Source organism: Palaemon carinicauda, chromosome 31, assembly GCF_036898095.1.
Source record: "Palaemon carinicauda isolate YSFRI2023 chromosome 31, ASM3689809v2, whole genome shotgun sequence".
NCBI lineage: Eukaryota > Metazoa > Arthropoda > Malacostraca > Decapoda > Palaemonidae > Palaemon > Palaemon carinicauda.
In genome coordinates, this window is record NC_090755.1 from 214,702 (window position 1) to 239,470 (window position 24,769).

General features: G+C 39.2%; 1 protein-coding gene across 2 annotated transcripts in view; it reads right to left on the reverse strand.

The window, feature by feature from the left end:
* Nucleotides 1–282: 282 nt before the first annotated feature.
* LOC137624837 (splicing regulator SDE2-like) overlaps nt 283–24,769 on the reverse strand; it is a 108,676-nt gene continuing 84,189 nt past the window's right edge. For both annotated transcript variants that reach the window (XM_068355789.1, XM_068355788.1), the window contains exons 5-7: nt 14,451–14,544; nt 1,053–1,253; nt 283–778 (exon numbers count right to left, since the gene is read on the reverse strand). In XM_068355789.1, coding sequence (XP_068211890.1) covers nt 694–778; nt 1,053–1,253; nt 14,451–14,544 — 380 coding nt within the window. In that variant the 3' untranslated portion in view covers nt 283–693. The remainder of the gene's footprint in view (nt 779–1,052; nt 1,254–14,450; nt 14,545–24,769) is intronic.

The window sequence follows — 24,769 nt, forward strand, 5'->3', positions numbered from 1 at the left end:
CTAAAATCAACTTTAAGGAAATTAATGTACTGGACACATGGAGATGCTAATATACACATTACATGCAGTTCTCCTATGTTTGCCTGATTGTTGGAAAACTTAGGTTTTCTAGTACAGCATATTTTTATAATCTCTCATCTTATCAATCTTGGTACTAACAAATGCCTTTCCAAGATCACAAACATATGGTTACAAAACTTTCCAGAGTCTACTAAAAAGTAGTCACTTCCATACTTGAAACAACATTTAACATAATAAATGGAATGAAATAAAAGTATACCATACACCAAAATTCTTCATTACTAAGAGTAAATAAACATTGACATCTGTAATTCTTAAACTACTTTACCATTATTATATGTTACTATGAAACGTAACTACAATAATCCTAAAGTTCTACTGTAATTCTACAAATTTAAAAGGGTATAGATGGTATCCCTTTAAACTAGTAAGATATCTCTGACAAACAACTGCAATTTTACCTAACATTCTTAGAAAAGTAAGGCTACTCTTCTGTATCACATATCCACAAATACTACTCTTCAGATAAAGGTAAGAAGAATAATTAGTGTTTTATGAGGAAATCTAAATTTAGTAGAAAAAAATGCTAATAGTTGAAATTTAATTCTTAATATTTTTAATCAAAAGATATACTCATCATATGGGTATCACAGTTTAGCATGTAATACTAAATTATCCTGAATGTTCAACTTTAGCTTCAAAATTATTTTCCGCTGAGGATGGGGCCTCTTCATTGTTGTTATCTCCGGTTTTCTTCCTAGTAAAAGACAAGAAAATACATTAAGTTCTACAAAAGAAAAAAAAATTCTAAAAGAATAAATTGAAAAATAGACTGTAAAAACATATTTGATGGATTTTCTAATTTACAATTAACTGGTTTAACATATTCACATTTTTTATTACAATGCTAAAGATTACTTCAATAGTAGCAGACGCTTCAGTACTGTTTGGTGTACATGAAAAAAAAATAGACAGCCTCAGTCTAATTTCAAATTAATCAACATCTAAAATTAGGTACATAAGGAACTTACTCATTTGAGGAATTTTGAAAACCATTTGTTGATGGGCTGGTCGTTTCTGTAGACGTGCGATTTCCTTCTTCTTTTTCAACATCATTTTCTTCACTTTCACTGCCACTTTTCTTTACATTCTCTTCACTTTCATTGCTTCCATTCTTTTCTGAGGAATCGCTGCATTCATCTTCACTTTCATCACTTGATTCATCAAGATCACTGTCAAAGAAATAAACTGAATTTTGGCTTTATGTACTTAAATAAGATATCTATCAACTCAAAATCTAGTATATATGCTAAGAAAAAATGCATACAGAAACAAACCTGCCAAAGCTAAAATCAATTTAATCCTTATCCTTAGGATCAACTACCATAAACTGCAAGAAACAATTACTATAGAATAAGTAAAGATGTTTTTAAAAGTAATTTGTATTTTTCCTAGCTATACCAACCCAAGTCCTTTAAAACAGGAAAGCGTCTTTAGCAGCGCTGGAATGGCCATTATATTGTAACAGGGTATGTATTGTACGTAGTAGGTTAAGGTCAGGTGGAGCAAAAGGAAAGCATGGCCCCACTGGAATGGCCATTATATCTTTAACAAGCTATGTATTGTACATAGTAGGTTAAGGTCAGGTGGAGCAAAAGGAAAGCATGGCCCCACTGGAATGGCCATTATATCTTTAACAAGCTATGTATTGTACATAGTAGGTTAAGGTCAGGTGGAGCAAAAGGAAAGCATGGCCCCACTGGAATGGCCATTATATCTTTAACAAGCTATGTATTGTACATAGTAGGTTAAGGTCAGGTGGAGCAAAAGGAAAGCATGGCCCCACTGGAATGGCCATTATATCTTTAACAAGCTATGTATTGTACATAGTAGGTTAAGGTCAGGTGGAGCAAAAGGAAAGCATGGCCCCACTGGAATGGCCATTATATCTTTAACAAGCTATGTATTGTACATAGTAGGTTAAGGTCAGGTGGAGCAAAAGGAAAGGATCGCCCACTTACACTGTCATAGAATAGCCACTTCTGTCCTTTGGCAATGGAGTGAAAGGGGTGGTTGAGGTCATATTTTATTTAGACTACTAATGTTTGTACAGTTGGGAAAGATGCAAATTACTTTTTTTTTTATACACATACAAACCTTTCATCTTTAATAATAGGGAGATACGAATTGAGGGAGCAGGTCCTTTAGAACCAAACTAAGGTTCCTTTCTCCCCTGGACAAGTCACCCTTCCTGGTAATGTATGGAAATGAGGAAGGAGAGTTCTACAACCTGCTAACATCTACTTGTCAGGATGTACAAGCCGTCAGGGCCTAGACCAGTACGGACTTAAAAAGGAAACTCCCTAACAGGGAAACACATCAAAAGAAATGTTTGGTAAAACACTGATCCATCCTCTCGGTTGCCAAGAGGATGAGTAGTTGGTTCTCGGCAGACACAGTAAAGGGAAGACCAGAACATCGCTTGGACTTCCGTGAGCGTTTGCACTCTTTAGTGGGGTGTGTTGGGAACGGTTTATTATTATTAATTGCTAAACTACAACCCTACTTGGAAAAGCAGGATGCTATAAGTCCAGCAGCTCCAACAGGGAAAATATCCCTGTGAGGAAAGGAAACAAGGAAAATTAAAATATTTTAAGAACAGTAATAACATTAAAATAAATATTTCCTATATAAACTATAAAAACCTTAATAAAACAAGAGCAGAGAAATAAGACATAGTGTGCCTGAGTATACCCTCAAGCAAGAGAATTCTTACCCAAAACAGTAAAAGGCCACGGTACAGATGGTGCAGGAATACAGTGCGCTTGTCGTCTGTTATTTGTTTACTCACGTCAGCGATGCCCCATGGAAAATTTCCACCAGTGTTCTTTTCAAACTATGATGGATGTTTGTTTTATCAAGCTTGATACAAATCTATGCTACACCATGAATAAAATAAAATTTAGCTTTGAATAAAAATGTACTATTGGTTTTTCTGTTTTCATTGTGTTGTATTGCCATGCTTCTCTCGGAATTTGCAAGCTCCTAGTCTGGCAACGCTGACTCAAGTCTTCAAAACAATAATAACAATACAGTCACAAGCAGCAGTGTTCTACTTATATTGCCCCTTAAGAATAAACTATCCTTAAAGAGTGCATTTTTTCTAGCATTTATCAATGCAAAGTTAAGGTAAGGTTGTAGATTGAATGTACTGTATATATGATTATAACTTGCAGAACATTGAAACAGGGCCTCATATAGGCTAAGAACACTTTGAGATGCCTTTATTTTACTAATGTAGGTACAAACTGGTACCTCTAGAAACAAAAATCACATTAAATGCAGAAAAGAGAAGAGCATCTTTTCTGACCATATCTCTATACAGTATCTTCTTTCTTACCGTTACCACTACATTAAGGGGTCGGTTGCCTGATGCACCCTCTTCAATGAATTTTATCAAAGGCATCCTTTTCCACCAAACCCTTTCTCTCCATATCATCCTTAAACTTATCTCGAAATCTAATTCTCTGCCTCCCTCTTAATCTTCTACCCCAAATAGGTTCCTCCCAAGCCCTCCTCAGTCTCCCCACCATCCATCCTCAATACGTTGCCACACCATCTTAGTCATGACATGCTTATCATCTCTGTAATCTTAACTATGCTTGCCATTCTCCTTATTTCATCATTTTCCAATCTTTCAAGCAATGATCTTTCCATAATCCATCTCAGCGTTCTCATCTCTGTTCTCTCAAGCTTTACTTCCTCTTTTTGTCTTGAGGCCCAAGTTTCTGACCCATACATTAAAATTTGTCTTATTACTGCGCTATAGATCTTGACTTTTAGCTTGATTGACCTATTATTATTACATACCACTCCTGTTACCTCCCTCCACTTCCCCCATGCTGCTTTTGTTCTATTCTCAACTTCAGCCAAGTATCTAAATTGTTAAACCTGTTTTGTAACTAAGCCTCTACCTTCATGTATGGCTATCCTGCCCTACCTTTCTTACTACTCACCATAGCTTCAGCCTTATCCCCATTTTCCCTCAAGCCACCCCTTTCTAATGGTCTCTTGCCAATCTACCGTACAACCCTCCTCTGTAATTCTTCTTTATTTTCAGCAGTAATCACCAAAGCATCTGCATATAGCAACTCCCACAACTCTTCACTTAACACATCCAGGACCCATGGCCAATAACTGTGGAACTGCCGCTTTGCAGTTGGACTATTTAGTCAAAGACTAGGCCCACCGACAATAAATGTGGTTGATGACTGCAAGGGCATGCGATCGTAAAAACCCTCTGCCAAAGTATGAACAATGTCTGACTCTATCTCTATAAGGTATTAGTAAAACATGACTCCTAACAAGCCCAAGATAATACTATACTACCCACCACTAATCTTCTCCACTCCTAGTTTAGTCTTGAGCACAGGTCCTATTTAGGATACATGTCTTTCACATCTGCTGTCTTCTGTAAGTTATATTTTCAATAGTATATATACATTTTCCATGGGGCATCGCTGACGTGAGTAAACATATATGGCCCCTGTGGCCGCGGGGGCATATAAAAATTAGAATAGCGCCAACGTTATCACTGCGTGTCGTAAGAGGCAACTAAAAGGGACGGTGCGAGGGGGTTGGGAACCCCCTCTCCTTTATCTACATCCTGTGAGACATCGACAAAGAGATGGAGCTGGGGGTAGAGTGACTGCTCCCCGCACTCTAGTTTTGGGGTGTTTGAATGTGCGTGGATGTAGTACGATAGAGAGTAAAAGATGTGAAATTGGAAGTATGTTTAGGAATAGAAGGATGGATGTATTGGCCTTGTGTGAGACGAAGATAAAAGGAAAGGGTGAAGTGATGTTTGGTGAAATGTCTGGTAGAGTGTCTGGGATTGAAAGGGGAAGAGCGAGAGAGGGTGTGGCTTTATTGCTGAGTGAATACATGACAGGTAAAGTAGTGGAATGGAAGGAGTTATCATCTAGGTTAATGTGGGTAAGGGTTAGGTTGGGTAGGGAATGTTGGGCGTTTGTCAGTGCGTATGGGCCAGGTAGTGAGAAAAGTGAAGAAGAGCGGAATGAGTTCTGGAATGAATTAACTATGTGTGTAGAAGGACTGGGTAGAAGGAATTATGTAGTTGTCATGGGTGACTTGAATGCTAGAGTGGGCGCTGGAGAGGTAGAAGGTGTCATTGGGAAGTATAGCGTACCAGGTGAAAATGAGAGTGGTGAGAGACTGGTAGATATGTGTGTTGAGCAAGAGATGGTGATAAGTAATAGCTTTTTTAAAAAGAAAGATAAAAATAAGTATACATGGGTAAGAGTGGCAAATGGAAGAGTAGTAAAAAGGGCATTAATGGATTATGTGTTGATAACTAAAAGAATGTTTGGAAGATTGAAAGACGTGCACGTGTTTAGGGGTATGGCTAACGGTATGTCTAATCATTTTTTGGTGGAAGGAAAATTAGTTGTAGCAAAAGAGGGGGGGAATAGAGTAGGTGTATGTAAAAGGGAGCTAGTGAGGGTTGAAGAGCTAATAAAACCGGGGGTAAAAAGTAAATATCAGGAAAGGTTGAAAATGACATATGGGGGATAAAAAGTAAATATCAGGAAAGGTTGAAAATGACATATGACGAAGTGAAAGTAAGAGAAATTGGCAATTTAGAGGAGGAGTGGAAGTTAGTAAAAGAAAATTTTGTTGGGATTGCAAGTGATGTGTGTGGCAAGAAGGTTGTTGGAGGCAGCATGAGGAAGGGCAGTGAATGGTGGAATGAAGGAGTGAAGTTAAAAGTGGAAGAGAAAAAGAGGGCTTTTGAAGAATGGCTGCAGAGTAATAGTATAGAGAAGTATGAAAAATATAGAGAAAAATGTGGAAGTAAAGCGCAAGGTACGTGAGGCAAAGAGGGCAGCTGACCTGAGGTGGGGTCAGGGATTAGGTCATTCATATGAAGAGAAAGTAGTAGTTTTGGAAAGAAGTGAAGAGAGTAAGAAAGGCAGGCTCAAGAATTGAAGAGACAGTGAAAGATGGAAATGAAAGGTTGTTAAAAGGAGAGGAGGCAGGGAAAAGGTGGGCGGAATATTTTGAAAGTTTATTGAATGTTGAGGATAATAGGGAGGCAGATATAATTGCTGTTGCAGGTGTTGAGGTGCCAGTGATGGGAGATGAGAATGAGAGAGAGATTACAATAGATGAAGTGAGGAGAGCACTAGATGAAACGAGAGTAGGAAAAGCGTCTGGTATGGATGGTGTGAGAGCTGAGATTTTGAAGGAAGGGGGTGTGACTGTACTTGAATGGTTGGTGAGATTGTTTAATATGTGTTTTGTGTTGTCAATGGTACCAGTAGATTGGGTTTGTGCATGTATTGTACCACTATATAAGGGTAAGGGAGATGTGCATGAGTGTTGTAATTCAAGAGGTACTAGTTTATTAAGCATAGCTGGAAAAGTGTATGGTAGAGTAATGATTAATAGGATTAAGGATAAAACAGAGAATGCAATCTTAGAAATACAGGGTGGTTTTAGAAGAGGTAGGGGTTGTATGAATCAGATTTTTACAGTAAGGCAGATATGCGAGAAATATTTAGCAAAAGGTAAGGAGGTGTATGTTGCGTTTATGGATCTGGAGAAAGCGTATGATAGAGTTGATAGGGAAGCAATGTGGAATGTGATGAGGTTATATGGAGTTGGTGGAAGGTTGTTGCAAGCAGTGAAAAGTTTCTACAAAGGTAGTAAAGCATGTGTTAGGATAGGAAATGAAGTGAGTGATTGGTTTCCGGTGAGAGTGGGGCTGAGACAGGGATGTGTGATGTCACCATGGTTGTTTAACTTGTATGTTGATGGAGTGGTGAGAGAGGTGAATGGTCGAGTGCTTGGACGAGGATTAAAACTGGTAGACGAGAATGACCATGAATTGGAGGTAAATCAGTTGTTGTTTGCGGATGATACTGTACTGGTTGCAGACACAGAAGAGAAGCTTGGCCGATTAGTGACAGAATTTGGAAGGGTGTGTGAGAGAAGGAAGTTGAGAGTTAATGTGGGTAAGAGTAAGGTTATGAGATGTACGAGAAGGGAAGGTGGTGCAAGGTTGAATGTCATGTTGAATGGAGAGTTACTTGAAGAGGTGGATCAGTTTAAGTACTTGGGGTCTGTTGTTGCAGCAAATGGTGGAGTGGAAACAGATGTACGTCAGAGAGTGAATGAAGGTTGCAAAGTGTTGGGGGCAGTTAAGGGAGTAGTAAAAAATAGAGGGTTGGGCATGAATGTAAAGAGAGTTCTATATGAGAAAGTGATTGGACCAACTGTGATGTATGGATCGGAGTTGTGGGGAATGAAAGTGACGGAGAGACAGAAATTGAATGTGTTTGAGATGGAGTATGGCTGTTGTATCTCGACTAGATAGGGTTAGGAACAAAGTGGTGAGAGTGAGAACGGGTGTAAGAAATGAGTTAGCAGCTAGAGTGGATATGAATGTGTTGAGGTGGTTTGGCCATGTTGAGAGAATGGAAAATGGCTGTCTGCTAAGGGTGGTGATGAATGCAAGAGTTGATGGGAGAAGTACAAGAGGAAGGCCAAGGTTTGGGTGGATGGATGGAGTGAAGGAAGCTCTGGGTGATAGGAGGATAGATGTGAGAGAGGCAAGAGAGCGTGCTAGAAATAGGAATGAATGGCGAGTGATTGTGACGCAGTTCCGGTAGGCCCTGCTGCTTCCTCCGATGCCTTAGATGACCGCGGAGGTAGCAGCAGTAGGGGATTCAGCACTATGAAGCTTCATCTGTGGTGGATAATGTAGGAGGGTGGGCTGTGGCACCCTAGCAGTACCAGCTGAACTCGGTTGAGTCCTTTGTTAGGCTGAAGGAACGTAGAGAGTAGAGGTCCCCTTTTTGTTTTTGTTTCATTTGTTGATGTCGGCTACCCCCCAAAATTGGGGGAAGTGCCTTGGTATCGTCGTCGGCGCCCACTCGTGTCCGAGTATTGGGTTCTGTCGTTAGCCATCAGCCTCCTGTCTGTGGGGTGGGTGCTTATGCCTGATGTGGCTGTTAAGTCCTAGTCTGTGGTGGAAGAGTCGCGGACAGTGTTCACAAGGGAGGGTAGGTGGTGGGCGGGGCTGTTCTAATCGCTCTCTCCTTCTTCTCCTCGTAGCCTCCTCATTTTGTCTCCTCCTCTCCTCGAAGTCCACGGTGCCATGGTGTACTGTACTCCTCCAGGATTTCCTGTCCCAGGCTGTTTCTTCCCATGAGGAAGGATCGATGTCAGTTAGAGCCAGGGTGCGCTTTAGTTGATCTTTATAGCGCATTTTCGGGGCTCCTCGTGGTCTGGTGCCCTGGGTCAGTTCTCCGTAGAATATTTTCTTTGGGAGCCTAGATGGATCCATCCTATGCACGTGTCCTATCCAGCGGAGGCGGTGGTGGATGATGGTGGCCTCCACGCTGGTCAGCGAGGCACGTTCTAAGACTTCAATGTTGGTGGTGTGGCTCTCCCAGGGGATTTTCAAGATCTGCCTCAGTTTCATTTGTTGGAAGCGTTCTAGGATTTTAATATCGTTTCTATATAGCGTCCATGTTTCACATGCATACAGGAGCGTGGAGAGGACTACTGCCCTGAACACCATTATTTTGGTGGTCATTGTCAGTGCGTGGTTGTTAAATACGCGGCAGTTGAGTCGGCCAAAGGCGGAGTGGGCTGCCCTGATCCTGTTCTCCACTTCCTTTTTGCTTGTGGCAGCTGATGTTAGGATGCTCCCTAGGTAGGAGAACTGGTCCACCTGTTCTAACGGTTGGTCATTCACTGTGGTATTGAAGTTGGGGAGCATCAGTCCTGGTGGATGTTGGACGAGGGTCTTGGTTTTGTCTGAGTTGACTTGCATCCCAAAACGTTCGTAGGCAGAGTTGTATGCATCAGCTAACGACTGCAGGTCCTCTGCCGTCTGACCTGGGGTGGCATTGTCGTCAGCATACTGCAGTTCTCGCACTGCACACAAGGTGGTCTTGGTTCTGGCGCGGAGTCTAGCGAGGTTGAAAGCGCCTCCATCCATGCGGAAACGTAGGTCGACTGAGGGTGTGTCTGGGGGAATCTCGTTGAGCATTGCTGCGGTGTATAGCGAGAAACACGTCGGGGCCAGAACACAGCCCTGCTTCAGGCCGCCGTTGATGGGGAATGGGTCTGAAAGAGAGTTCTGGTGGCAGACTCTCCCAACCATTCCGTCATGGAGGGCACGCACCAGCTTGACAAAATCGGGTGGGCAGCCATATCTTTTGAGGACAGCCCACATGGCAGGTCGAGGTACTTTGTCGAAGGCCTTTTTCAAATCCCAGAAGATGAACATTATGGGCTGTTGTTGTTCGAGGCTCTTCTCTTGTAGTTGTCGCGCACAGAAGATCATGTCTATGGTCCCGCGGGAAGGTCGAAAGCCGCACTGGGACTATGGCAGGACGTCTTCTGCGAGAATAAGGAGGCGGTCAAGGAGAATCCGAGCGAAAATCTTACTCGCGATGCTTAGTAGTGATATTTCCCGGTAGTTGTTACAGTTCTCCCTGTCTCCCTTCTTGAAGATGGTAATGATGTTTGCATCGCGGAAGTCACTGGGTTGGGTCTTGGTCTCCCATATTTTCAGTATAAGGAGCATCAAACGGTTCCTCAAGCCGGGACCACCGTGAGTGATGAGCTCCAACGGGATGTTGTCTGGCCCTGGGGCTTTGCCGGGCTTCATGCGCTGCAGGGCCTTGTTGAAGTCATGGATGGAGGGTGGTAGTGCCATCCAGTGACAGACGGGATGCTGCGGAGTCATTCGCAGGAGATCGTCTGGGGTGTCTGCTTGGTCATTGAGGAGGTTCTCAAAGTGAGACCTCCACCTGGCCAGGATGCCCTCGCTGTCGGTGATGGTCGTGGCCCCATCCGCGTCCTTCAGGCTACCCACTGATGACCGTGTGGGACCGAATATTTCTTTTGTTGCTGCATAGAAGCTGTGCAGGTCACGTTGGTCAGCGAAACTCTGTATTTCTGCAGCTTTTCTTTGCCACCAGGTGTTCTGGGCTTCACGGATACCTCTTTGGCAACCAGCTTCAGCTACCTTGTGAGCACATTTGTTAGCTGCTGTTGGTTGGTTTTCCACAGTCAGGCGTGCTTGTCGTTTGGTTTCAATGAGAAGAGAGATGGTAGCATCATTCTCATCATATATACATTAAGTACACAACCTAAACTCATCTTGCATTTTGTAAATCAGCGTAAAGTCTTAAGATTAGTCATATTCTAAAGGTGATATATACAGTTGGGTGTTTAATGACAAGAATAAACATTACATGTATGTATTGAAATTTGTAATAACTAATCGTCCATTACAGTATAGAGGAATAGGTTCCTCTGCTAATGAGAAAATAAATGAACAAGCTACATAAAAGAATATAGGTAGTTTAATGTTCAATATAATTTCATACAAATGTACGAATTATAATAACAGACCACTTATTGGTCTACAGTTATAGTAACATTTGAACCCTCTGAAATACAGAAACCAGTTAATCTTTTAACAAATAAGTTAAGCGCGTTGGTAATACGTGGCGCTGATCAGGGACTGGGTGTGCACACGGCTTTTATAAGTAGTTTTTCCGGTCTTAACTGTGTTTGCCTTGTAAAGACTTATGCCGAATATGTAACCTTACACGGGATGCATACAAAGTCACGTGAGAAAACTGGGAGTACTTACAAATAATGAGAAAATCAAAGTTCACAATGGTGTAGAGCTAAAATTTCTGATACTAAAAGATTCGCTACTGTCTCCATAGTAGCTACAGTGAACCCTCGCTACTTCGCGGTTCGACCATCGCGGATTCACCACTTCGCGGATTTTTTCCATAACCCATATATATACAGTAATATATATATATATATATATATATATATATATATATATATATATATATATATATGTATGCATGTATTTATGTATATATGTAGGTATGTATATGTGTATACATATAAATATATATATATATATACACACACACACACACATATATATATATATATATATATATATATATATATATATATATATATATATCTAAAGTAGGAAGATGTGATGTAGTTCTAAGGGAAAAGTATGGGAAATATGTCTGGGTAATAAGCAAAGCTCTACCTCCAGTTTGTTTCTACATTATGATCAGAGATAAATGTAAACAAAACATTGGTTGCCATTTTTTATCATGCTTTTTAGCATGTTTAGGAAATGCATGATATAAAATCACCTTTAATATTTGTGCCTGTTTTAGTTTAGGGTACTGTAGTACATGCATTAAGTGTTCTGTACATTAAAGGGTAGTTTGTTAACAGTACTACGTACAAGGGAAGGTTTTAAAAGTCTGAATATACATGTTGAATAAATAGGTAAATATGGTGTCACTACTTCGCGGATTTTCACCTATCGCGGCCGCGACTGGAACCTATCTACCGCGATAAACGAGGGTTCACTGTACTAGTTTAGTTTTTGAATGTTTGGCGACAGAGGCTAGTCTACTATTTTTAACACAATATGAGTAAATACACTTGTAAATTATTGCCAAACATACTAAAGGGCAATAAGTTTTGAAACATGAAATATAAGATAATAGGCAGTTCGATTACCATATGCCAACTGTTCTACCTTACAAGGTAAGACTACTTACTAAATGCTGCTTCTTTAATTAGGATTGAAATTTTCATTCAATTCAAGGTCTAGTTAATTCTAAACAGATTGTGCGTAAAAAGTTTTCTTTACTCTTTATAGACACATTTGTTAGTTCAATATCGTAATCATGAAAAAGATTGTTGTTTAACTCGACAGTTTGGGCATAGAAAATACCAGCATTTGCAGCAAGAATGAGTAATTACCACATTATACCAGATAACGCTCGGAAGTATTAGTTATTTATGCAGTGGTTTTTTCATTTTCGGTAAATATATGATACTTAAATTTCTAGCCAAATACACGAACTATATATTTTTCCCACACGCTATCTTGTGTTTTATGCATTTCTAACCATGATTATTGGGGTAAAACAGCCGTTCATGAGTTTTTGGACCCCCTTATAAAAAAGACAATCAATTATGGGGTTTTTTGGGTGGAGATATACCCAAATTGAATGATTTGCAGCAATAATAATGGTCAGAAGTGCAAAATAAACACATGATAACCAGATGGAAAAATATATGGTTTATGTAAGTGGGTGAAAATTAAAGTATCATAATTATCTGATTCACTAAATGTCCTTCTAATGGTTTTTGCTCCGACATGGCTCGCTTTGCTCGTAAATAAACAATCTCACTGCTCCTATGTTCTGGCAAGCGGTACATGTTGAGCTGAGCTCACGATCCACGTGGGTCATTATTTCAGGGTTATTTTTTACTTTCATGAGTAACAATAGCTATGCACTGAACAGAGTGTGTTTCTAGCATAATCACTTACAGACAGATGAAATTACATTAAATTTTGAAATATTATACTTCCCTTGAGTTCCCTCTTGGAGACATCCTTATGTGATGGTGGTTAAGCTTAAACTGAAAGGGAGGGTGAAAAGAAATGGCTGTTGTAGAACAACATCTGGGAACTTGTGCATAAATATTTGTAAGCTCGTAATTGGTTAAAAAAGCCTGGTAATGATTACGTCATACAAAAAACAGAAAAGCTGGCCTAATCGACCGATACGTAAGTTATTATGCCAGAGCCCCTATTAAACATAGAGAGAAAAATACCAAACTAGCAAGCACTCGTCCATTTCTTATAGCAAATTTCAGTTTTGCTAGTAATTAAAGTATCATATATTAACTTTATTTTCTCGTATTTTGTTGATATTTAGTGATTAAGCAATATTTTGATAATGACTTTGTTGCCCAAGTTCTAAAATACTGTAACAAAAACAGTTAGTTGTTGAACACAACCTTGAAAAAACAGCTCACTGCGAGTTGAGTGCAATGTTACCAAGTTAGCAGAAAAGTCACTAGACTTAGAGTATGGCATTCGTCACACAAACAGCAGCAAATATATTCTACCTAGTGAAATTTCTAGAGAATTCTTTATTTGATCAATAATAAATTCTGTATGAAAATTTATATATAAAGGAATTTCAGAAATATTACCAGGATTTTATTTCTCATCCAAAGTTTAATCAGGAACATTTGGTAACACTGCTTTCATGTAAACAAAAACACTAAATGTGAAGTATATCCCATTGTGGTGGCAACTGCAAGTCTAAGACTAGTATATATATAAAAAAATTGGGAAAACCGGTGTACAGGTAATAAATATCAACTGAACACATTTCATAATAAATCCAAAATATGAAAATTAACAGTAGAGTCGCCGACTAGGAATTACTGCTCCATTAGAGGATAGGTTGTAAAATGCTAAACTTCTAAGCTAATTATACAGTGCGTCTTACCACTTGCAGCATCTTATGACATGGGAAATATGGCATTTGCAAAAAAAGCATGCAAATAAAACAAGGATATGCCAATAAAACAATGGCAAACTCTGAAATGCATGAAAGGAATTTTTAGTGAAAGGCTTTACCACACAACTAACTTCTTTGACGTAGTCTCATCAAGAAAAAAACATCAAATAAAAGGAATGGAGGAGGAAGAAAGAGGGTGAACTTACCTACCCCTTGCAAACCATTTACCTTGTAAGAGGAGTCATGGTCTAGGCGATAAAAATTGACTGTGCTCTCTCTCTCTCTCTCTCTCTCTCTGGAGGAAGCTTCAAAAAGCTCCAAGAGCCTTTTCAGCTGCAACAGAAACCACTACACTGTTGAGGTTTATAGTCACAAGGGGAGTACTGGGAACACTTAACACCACTGCAACACAAGGTTCACCATCTGGGGAGCACTATCAGCACCATGTGAACTAGCCAGACGAATAATTTTTACTATCAAGCCAATAGCTACGGCAACACAGTGCCTAAACCATGTAGCCTATCTCCCTCCAGAAGCAGAGAAACTACCATAAGGCAATACAAGTTCATTGTCTTACTGATAGGAAGAGTGATAACAATATCAAAGGGTAGGGAGCTACTTACAATTAACTTTCACAAAGTATACAACAAATGGTGTTCCAAAGGTTTGCATTTTTGTAAGAACAAAATGCACATCACATGATAACTTTTTGTGTGCTACCGCTTACAAGCCAGTGTGCTGATATAAAAACAAAACACCAACACTTCTCACAAACGGATATAAGGACCAATCCAACGTTTGAGACTGCCATACTTTGTCTGTACCTGACGCAGCCAAAGAAAAAAGTGGCTATTCTGTGACAACCAAGTAGGTGGTACTTATCCTTTAAAGCCACCTGTAGTTAACCAACTATCTTGTTAATGACTACATATCCCTATCTTAAAGGACTAAAGGTTTGTATAACAGTAGGACCAAATAATAAGGAACATGATATTACAGTTTACTCACTCCAAGAATTTGTTTTGCTTAATTCTTTTTATAGGCGCAGCGCCTTCATCACATGAACGTTTAACTCCCGAAGTACTACTGCCATTCTTGATAGCTGAAAGTTAAATGTCTTATGAGAAAACCTTAGATATCTAAAGAAGCGGTGGTCTTTTAGCCATACAGTAGTTTAAAGACTATAGGCAGTAGGATCACTTTCTATAATTTTGTTTCTAACATGAAAAAATAGGCATTCATTAACTTACTAAAAATTATTTATTGAGATTGATTGCTTTTTATTCCAATAATTTATTCTATTAATTCAATTGTGTATAAAAAGCAATTAAATTTCAAATAAAGTAAGATTTATGAATATGTAAACTATATCTTTGAAATATGACTCCCATGAGCCCCTGAATAAATACACTGTATAATCAATGATTGCAACAAGTGAACCTTAATAGCAAAGCCAGCTTAGATGCTGTTAGGGATGGTGCCACTATCCTCTACTCAAGTCAGGGCATAATCATATAGTCTAATTGAAAGTACCTAATTACATTACAGTACAGTACTATGATTTCTTTGGCTTCAATTGCCATTGCATCAGGCTATTTCCATAAATACTATACCTTAAAATATTACCTAATTTCCACACAAAATATTTTTTGTTGATTGCAAATACAGTCTTGCACTATAAAAACTAAAATGACTTTTTTGAGTTTAGGAAAAACTAAGCTTACAAAATATTCATTGGCGTGTGCATGTACAGTATAGCCTTGATGTTACAATAGAATAAACAATATTTTGTTGGAAAATATTACCAAAATGGAAAGCAATAGGTCAATGCAAAACATGAAAAGCAAAGAGAAATAATTAAAATATACAGTAGAGTATACTTATTCTTTTAACCCCTTCACTACAAGGAAGTCGATCTGCCCTTAGTAGCTATATACGAGATTTGTCACCATCGGATGTACATGCACACTTACTCTATAATAACCTACATTTCTATGTTTATTTGTTTTAACCTTGATTACACAAATTTTCCAAAAGTTTACTTTACTTTCTAATGCATTTAATTCTAAGCCAAAAAAAAGTTTTCCATTCATTGTGAAGTGATTACAGGATAATTTTTCATAAATTTATTTTTTATCAAGTTCCTCTAAATAATGGTAAAGCGCTGACTTTGTGTAAAAAAAATTATAAGGTATACAATAAACAAAAAACTTATCTTTTGATGACTAAAGAAACATTTCTGAGAGAGAGAGAGAGAGAGAGAGAGAGAGAGAGAGAGAGAGAGAGAGAGAGAGAGAGAGAGAGAGAGAGAGAGAGAGAGATATATATATATAAATTTAGTTCACAGGAAAAATGGTTTGTTTGTTCATCTGTCGTTCTATCTTATGTGAGGCTGACATTATGAAGTAGATAATTCCTGTTTTGGGTATTTCACAGCCTTAGGAATAAGGAATGCACATGTTAGAACATGACAAATACTATGTAGAATGTCAACAAATGGAAATAATGAAAGTAAGGTAATTTTTACTCTTGAAAACAATGAACAATACAAAAATGAAATATATTATGCCCTGAAAATATTGCAAAGCCATATATATAAAAAAAAATTAGTTATAATCCTACTGTATAACATTTATATTTCCTAACAATAAATCTTTTTAGAACAGTGATCTTCAGATATTTCATGTTACTTGCTGCCATATGAATCAAGTGATAAACAATTTTCTTACATCATTCTTTGAAAAATAAGACATTATCAGTCCAATTCTTTATCAAATAATTTTCTGGGTTCCTCATGAATAAACTCTTGAATGTCATTACTGCATCTATTTGGTTTCTTTTACCGAAAAACAAAGTCTCTCATGTATGTCTTTATGAAAGTTTTTTTCTTTTTTTAATAAAACAAGTTATCTGTATCCCAACAATGGAATGTCAAGTTTTGTATTTCCTATGGAATATACGGAATTTACTCTTATTCTGGAGCAGTGGTTCCCGACCCTACTTTTCTTGAGGTCACAAAGACATGACAATAATTTACAGGGGATTTGGCTGATAATAGTGAATTAAAAAGATTTAGTTGGCTTTTCCTAAACCTTGACCCATTCCAAACCTGACACAGTATATAAAGTCTAAAAAAGAAAGGACAGAATGACTGTGCTCAAACTGAATTGTTTCCCTTCTTAGCACCTTTTATAATCTTATGATTAACTGGGGCAGTCACTTGTACATTGCTATCTATAGCCTTTTCAGAACCTTTTTTTTTTATCCTATACTCTGTCAAAGTTGATATTATCACTGAGGAGCTGCCAGTGCAGATATATGTTGCCTATTTTATGTTACAATACATCATATTACTGTTGAGGAGTCTATTTAAATAGGTCTGTCTGTCTGTCTGTCTGTCTGTCTGTCTGTCTGTCATTTGACTTTTTTCCATTTTGCAAATGCTTTTTAAATGAGTTCTATAATCATTTACAATTTTTTTTTTCACAAGTTGTTGCAAAGATGGCAATGGCAAACAATAGCAAAAGTGGATCACCAATCAAAGAAATTTTAAAAGACTTTCTCAATAGGCCAATTTTGTGCAATTGAAGAAGAGACACACCATATGTGTTTGCAGGCTGTTAGCTTAGGCTAGGAGCACTGCCACTGTGTGGAGTATTACTCTGTCAGACTGAATGAACCCATCCTTGGCTTTAATAATACCTTTTACTGTTACCTCAAACCACTAGCCTAGCTTTTCTGCCTGATAAAAACACCTACAGTAGGTTAGGTTATGTTAGGACTAACTTTTCTAATTCGAAATTCATGAAGTTTAGACATTAGGTACTTAAAACAAGTGAACTTCTCAGGATACCTAAACCATTGTGAACAATAGTAACCTGACATTAAATCCTGATAATTATTCAGATATATATAGAAATCTCTTTCTCACTCCAGCAAGATAACTGTTATGTTTCAAAACCTGTGAGCCGGGAACTACTTATTACACATCTAAATTTTATAACATTTGCAGAATATAATTTTCTCCAATACTTTTGTAATATGACAAATTTGGAGATAATTTGTATTTTTTCTAACTATACAAACCTGAGTCATTGACATAGGATAGAATATCAGCAAAGCTGGAGACCACAGCAGTTAAAACTTTTATAACGAGGTGCAAACAGGTGGACAGTAGTTACTGGCCAAGAGTAGAAAAGTCCTGTCCCCTGCTTGCTCACTGAGTACTTATTTTGATTACAGCTGGGACTTTCTAGGGGGTAGATGATGGCAGGAAAGTATGAGTAAAGACTTAGGTCTGTATAGTTATGAAAAATACAAAGTATCTCTAGATATTTCATTTGTTCCCACACTAATACTAACCTTCATCCTTTACATATGAGATTCATCCTTAGGTGGGAGAAAGTCCCTATTCCAACTGACTGGGTACTTATCCAGGGTTACCAAAACTCGGATCCTTGTAAGTGGTGTAGCGTTAAGGTTCTTTACACCTCACACCTCAAGCAGGAAGGGTTTGGCAATACCAGCAGGTCCGCTTCCCATGCAATAAAGGATGCAGAGCAGAAAATCTCTGTAGTAACAATGAGGCATATTGATGTCCATGGTTTTGCCTGGTTACACCTCACTCCCCTTCATAAGAAGTGTGGTGAATGACACTTCTATATTATTTGATAGAAAAGTTAAAGCCTAAGTGGGGCTTACTCACAAGTGAATCGATTCACGCTGACAGGGTTTCCAATGCTGTGTACCAGGAGAGGAGAAGATGAAAAGAAAATTAAACAGCCAGTCAATCTTCACTTTCATCCCAGTCTAACACACAATGCCCATCCTCGATCAGAGCCGAGGCAGCTATCACCAGCTAGGTCCTAGCGAAAAAGTGTCTAGGTCCTGTGGGTTTATTCCCACTGTAATAGTCAGTAAATATGGTCTATCATTTCCAGATGCCTGCCTGGAATATCTGCATCACAGAGAGATACTTATGGAATGAAAGGTTTGTGTGACTTCTCTGATATCATGAGCTTGGGAACAGAAGGTGATGGTGTCAAATGGATATGGCCAATAACTTCTCTTAACCAAGAGGAGATTGCATTTTAGTCACCTACTCTTTCAAAGTTCACGACTTGAAGCGAAGAACACAATGAATCAGGACCTACGGATTCTGGTTTTGAGATTCAAATTTAGGGGCGAAGGAGAATGAGACCTGTCTCTAGTGCTCGGTATGAGCGATGCTAAATGAGATACCATAAAACATGCTAACCCATTTGGAGGCTAAAGCCATTAAGAAAACCATTTTAAGGGTAAAGTTCCAGTCTGATGCAAGAATCAACGGTTCATAAGCTGCCCTAAGAGAGCAACTGACCTTAGTAACATCCCAGGGAAATGATCTCGTTTGTATCGGACAATAGGACTACTGTACTCAAAACTGTATGAGCAGTGAGTTCCACAAAGAAGTATTAACTCTTTTCAGCCTCAAGACTTGGCTCAAGGCTCAGCAACAGCCTTTCACCGTTGATATTGAGCAGAGCTTTTCTCTTCGGAGGTTAACTAAATTCTACGAGACTTACCAGAGAGGATGACCCACTTGGCTTGATACACAGTGCAACTTTGTGTAAACAACCTTTCTGAGGGAGGAGATGCTGAATAACCTTCATGCATGAAGCTGTAGAGATTCCACCAAGCTGAGGATGATCTAGACATGTAGTTGGCACAAGATGTTGAGGAGAAGGAGGGGAGGTAGTTCTCTTGGAGTCTCTATTAGAAGAAGTGGATCGGACTCGGTTTAAGACACTCCCTCTTAGGCAGAACTGCAGAAGAACATGTAGATCAAGGCTGTCCCCAGGGCATTGGAAGGCTTCCTCAAACGCTGCTTCCAGATTTTACACTAGTGAGCAATACATCGGAATCTTTCAATTTACAGCTGTTGTTAAGTGGTCGACTGTCGCGGAATTCCAAGAGGTCAGGATCCTGTTTGCTATTTGCAGATTCAAAGATCAGTCTGATTCAGCAATCTGCATCTCCCTGCTCAGCTTGTACACCACAATAGTCTTCTTTACCTGGAATAAAGGGTGATGTCAGAGAGATCAAGTTGAGCACTGCCGACTAGTGAATTTCTACTGCTACGAGGCAAATCCACAGAGAAAAAGTACTGCATCGTTTGTTTATACTGTATACACCACTCCGGTTATACAGTATGTCACTCCAGTGGTGTCGTCACTCATCAGAGCCACCGACTGCTCAGTCAAAGAGGGCAAAAGTGTTGGATTGCGAGAAGAATTGCTATATGCTCCATGTTGATATGATACCAATGCTAGGTGTTGTAGGTGGGCTCCTCATGCTGCCTTTGACATTTCCATGAACAACAGAAGTTCTGGTGGAAACGATAGAAGCGGACGACCCCCTTACAAAGGTTTGTCTCGCCCCACCACCATTCTGAGTCGAATCTGGAATCCTCCCCTATTAGAACTAATGATGAAGGAGGGGTGGCAATCTTTAAACCAGCATCTCTTCAGGTCCCATTGACGAGACCACAGGAGAAGATCCTCCAACCATTCAGAACAAGATGTTTCAGAGAGGTAAGATGATCCGGAAACTTCTGCCAAGTCTGTGTTGATAGATAGGGCTATTGAATGAAACGGAGAGCCACCTCTCATAAATGTATCAATCTGTCCCAAGAGTTTTCCTGCAATGGTAGCAACGTCCATACCTCAGTTAATCGATATTTATTTGGGCCCTAGAAGGGACCTCTTTTGGTTAACTAAGACTCCAAGCTCTTGACAGAACGAGAAGCCTGTCTCCGTGGAGAAGGTTATCCTACGAGTCTGCCAAAATCAACCCATCATCCAAGTAACACAGAAGACAAGTGCCCTTGGTGTGTGTCCAAGATGAAATTATCAGTAAAACCTCTGGTGAAAACTTGGAGGTGTTTAGAGAACAAAGCAAAGACTGAACTGTTACACTCTACTCGTTATGACAAACGGTAGTAGTTCCTGGTGGCAGGCTAGACTGGTATCTGGAAGTACACCTTCCACATCAATTACCTCCTTGATTGTGCCCAGTGTCTCCATGGTGAATGAGGTTTGGAGAACCCTCATTCATGGCTAAGAAGGCTATGTCCAGCCTCTGGCTTCAAGATGTCTTCTCTACAAGAGAGTCAACTGAAGAAACCTGGGGAGCCATCACTTCCCCTACATTCAGCGACAGTCCTTGGACTGTGCTGAATGCGCGTTGGAGGTACACATGCACAGTCTTTATTCTCTGTCCCATGCATATCCGAGAGTAACTGGGAGAGTGTAACCAGAGCCTAAGCACGTAAGCCCCCGGTGAGGGAGTTGCGTGCAAATAGGTAGGACAGCACCATTATGTGACTGCTCTAAGTTAGATGCGTGAATAGAAAAATGAAGGCTCTAGATAGGCATTCCAACTGCTAAGACCAAAAAATATTCCCTAGGCACTAACGGAGGTGCTCCACTGGGAGAGAGCGCTAGCATGCAGCTGAGGGGGAGAGCAATTGATCATGACCACATAAAAAGATGTGCAACCTGTCGATAAAATGTTGAACAGTTACAGATTTGGCTTGCAATCGCTTGCTAACGCCTGGTAGCATATCTAGTCTCCATTTAATGGGCGAACTGGTGAGGAGGAGTTACCATAAGATCGCGAACAACAGAGGAGAAAGTAAAGTAGTGTGCTATCTTGCTGTCTCTTTCTTCGTCTTCAGTGAAGGATTGGGCATCATTGTCTCTCCCACAGGTAGAAAAACAGTAGCGGTGACTTATGAAACTCCTATCGATTGGTCTTCCAGGACTAATCGTGCAATAGGCAAAAGGAAGGGGACTGGCCCCGTTCTCTTCTGACCGGCAGTGTACACAAAGTTAGCTGACTGACTACAGTAAGTGCCTGAGGCCAAGGCAAGTATGAGGATCAGCCTAGGTTAACAGTGTCATTTGGTCCCTTCCGGAGGGTGATTTTGATATTTTGGCAATCTCTCATGTTCTGAGAAGACATACAGTCACCACCCCTTTGTGGTAAATTTAAGTGTCCCACCCAGTGTTGCAGCAGGTCCAATTTTATCCGTTATTTGTAGCAGGAGAAATAAGGAGGAGCCACTGTGGATGAGGAACTTGGACCTGGGACTGCTGGAGGAGTTAAGGGAGGATGTGGAGAGAGAAGAAGGGAGGCAGGACACTTGTCAACTCTGTTATCCAAAAGAACATATTTTCCTAACTTGAGGTTCTCCAATGAAGGAGCTTTACTCCATACAAAAGAGGACCACATATTTGCCAACGCATCGTTAACCTTCGACAAAGGATCTTCCAATCCTTGAATATCTTGAGAAAATTAAGGTATGAACAGACGCTCATACAGAAGTGTCCCTCTGTTTCGAAAGTGTTAAATAAAGGCTACTTGTTGTGATGATGATCCCTGTTGCACTTCTTTAGCAGCTCTCCTATGTCAATCTGAGAAGGTGGATGCTTCAAATGAGCCCGCCCGATATCAGAGCTAGTTTGCAATAATTGAAGGCGTGCGTGTAATCACGCACATGTTCAGGTAAGGAACATGTGAGAGATTACGTTCTTCTCTTGGAGAAAATAAGAGAACGAGAAGGGCTGTTCTCAGTTCCTTTTCTAGAATCAGGTCTGGATCCAGTCATGATCTCAGTAGGAAGGTCAAGAATCCCTTCAGGTACTGACTGATGACCCTTACTTTCTCTGAGGCATGAGCCCTTTGAGAAAGGGGAAAGGGGTTAGATGAAAAACTTTCTATCCTCCGAGGTGACAGGGAACTCGGGACTTGAAAGAAATTCCTTCTGTTCTTAACCCTGGACAGGTATGATGGGTCGTACGCGACCCCTACAGCATGTTCAAAACCTGTTTTTTTCCCCATAAATCATCAGCTGTCTCGAATATGGAAGTGATCGACCTGCAAGGGGTGACTAGTCTACATGCCATTGTCTGCTTTAGGACTGATTTTCGTCTAACTTCCCTCCTTCCCCGTTTTTTTTACCCCCCCGGGGGTCGACCTCGACCCTGAAATACCTAAATAGGGGTAAGTGATCAAACAGCAAAGTTATTACATAATTATAAATTGTCGAACAGTGTTGATACTGGTTTGGTTCTTTATAGTTGGAAAGTGTGGGTGGATGGTGTGTCTACCACTTGTATGACATTGGTTTTGGCTTAGATGCCATATATTGCCATGAGGTCCATTTTCCCTCAAATGCTAATTTCTGAATTTTTTTTATTTTTTGCAAATTTCTGATTTTTTTCTATTTATTTTGAATTTATCTTCAATAATGGCCAGCAGGCAGTATTCCCTCGGCATGGATGTCATCAACACATTTCTAATGGAGTTAAAAAGAGATGGTGATGATAATATGGAGCTTGCAACCTCATGTGTTTGATATTTATTTCTCTGATAATTTCTCCTTCGTATTTGTAAATATTTTTCTTATGTGTATTAGGTACTTGAAATTGATTTATATAGTGTTTTATTATTATTATTATTATTATTATTATTATTATTATTATTATTATCATCATCATTATTATTATAGATCATAGTTTATGTATATATAATAATTTGATATTATTTTACTTTTTATTGGTCAGCAGTTTCTTATTTTGATTTCATTTTACTTTGATTGGCTACCGATTTGCTATTTGATATCCTTTTACTTTTAATAGTTACTAATTCTATTTTCTCTTGCTGTAAGTATGGTATCAATTTTGTGTTGGTCACATCAAGCTTCCTGAAAGGACTCACTGTCATAGCTGCCCACCTAAGACTGACCACATGACAAACACCACTTGTTTGAGGAGCAGGAAGCCTGTTTGTCTATAGCTTCAAACTGTCTTGTATCTGAACTATACCTGATAGTTATAGCTAGGTTAAATCATGAAACTTTCTTTTTTTACTACTTGTTTGTATAAATACTGAAATTTTAATCTTTACAAAATAGATATCACCCATTTTTTATCTAAAATTTATTTCAAAGAATTTAAATTTTATATGATAAGAATAATTTTCAAACATCCAGAAAACCATCATATCAGTTTTATTCCAATCCACTAATAATTAGATAAATAAATAACACCTTGAAATTTACATACCCATTCTCCATTTCAAGTGGTAGATTGGGCTGTAAGAGTTGTTGCGGTCTGCGGCCATTTTGTTGACATACCCGAAAGGTAAGTTGGCATATCTCTAAATATTCTTGTTCTGTATAGAATTTGTGATACTTTGGTTCATTTTAATGCATAAATATCATATTTTATAGGAGATACAATGATTTTCATAAGAAATTTACATTGTGAAACTAGGCTGTCAAAAAATGACCTTTAGATTTCGCCCCTGATATAACAGTAAATTACATCTTAGTGCACATTTTATTATGTATTTCTGTTCTAGGATAATATGAGTTTATTCTATAAAGAAATTAGCCTCTTCCTATTTCATTTAGGTACCAGAAAAAATTAGTGAAACTTGGACTAGTTTTTTGGCCAAAAAAAATTACCTTTTTTTTCTCATTTCAGATCTTGACTTCTATGGGTCCAACTCATTTCCAGCAATTACACGCTGTTGCTTTGCCATCTAAGAAGGTGTCCCTAAAGGGATTTATGTGTATATGTATATTTCTATTTTTTGTGAATATTTATGTCGTCTTTTTTTTGTATACTTAAATTTTTAATATATTTACAATAAATAGTTATTTTGTGGATGGGTATCATTTATATTTTCAGTAGTTTTTAGCATTCTTTGAAGTATTTTTAGCAAGTCAAACAATACAGATTGATGCATAACTAAATTTTTCCTGAATTTTTTTTGGAGTCGGGGTCGAGCTCGACCCCTAAATACCTGTCCAGAGACTCAAGTTCCCTCCTGGAAACTCTTATATTCAAAGGGGAGAGGGGGACATGAGGTTGACACAAACTCGATCGGGGATAATCGGTAATTGTCGCAGGAAGGCCACGCTTCCGGTATTCGGGAAGGTCTACTGAATAGTCCTGCAGGTTATAATTGTGGGTGCGAGCTGGACAGCATGTGGTCTAGCTCTTGTAGGCATAAGGTCTCTTCTCAAAGAGGACTCCCCATTACGCTCCATTCTGGATGCACACATGGGAAGTAGTGCGAGCTGCTGTTAGGAGCGCTACCATCACAGGCTCAGGAGAACAGAGGTCTAATGGAGACTGATGAGTTAATTCATGCACATACTCAGGAGAGTTAATGCACTCAGGTGAGGAGCGTGTACAGTAACCCACTTTTTCCAAACCCCCAGCGAGGTGCTTCGTGATTAGGCAAGCTACCAAATCAGGCTCAGAAAGAGTTAA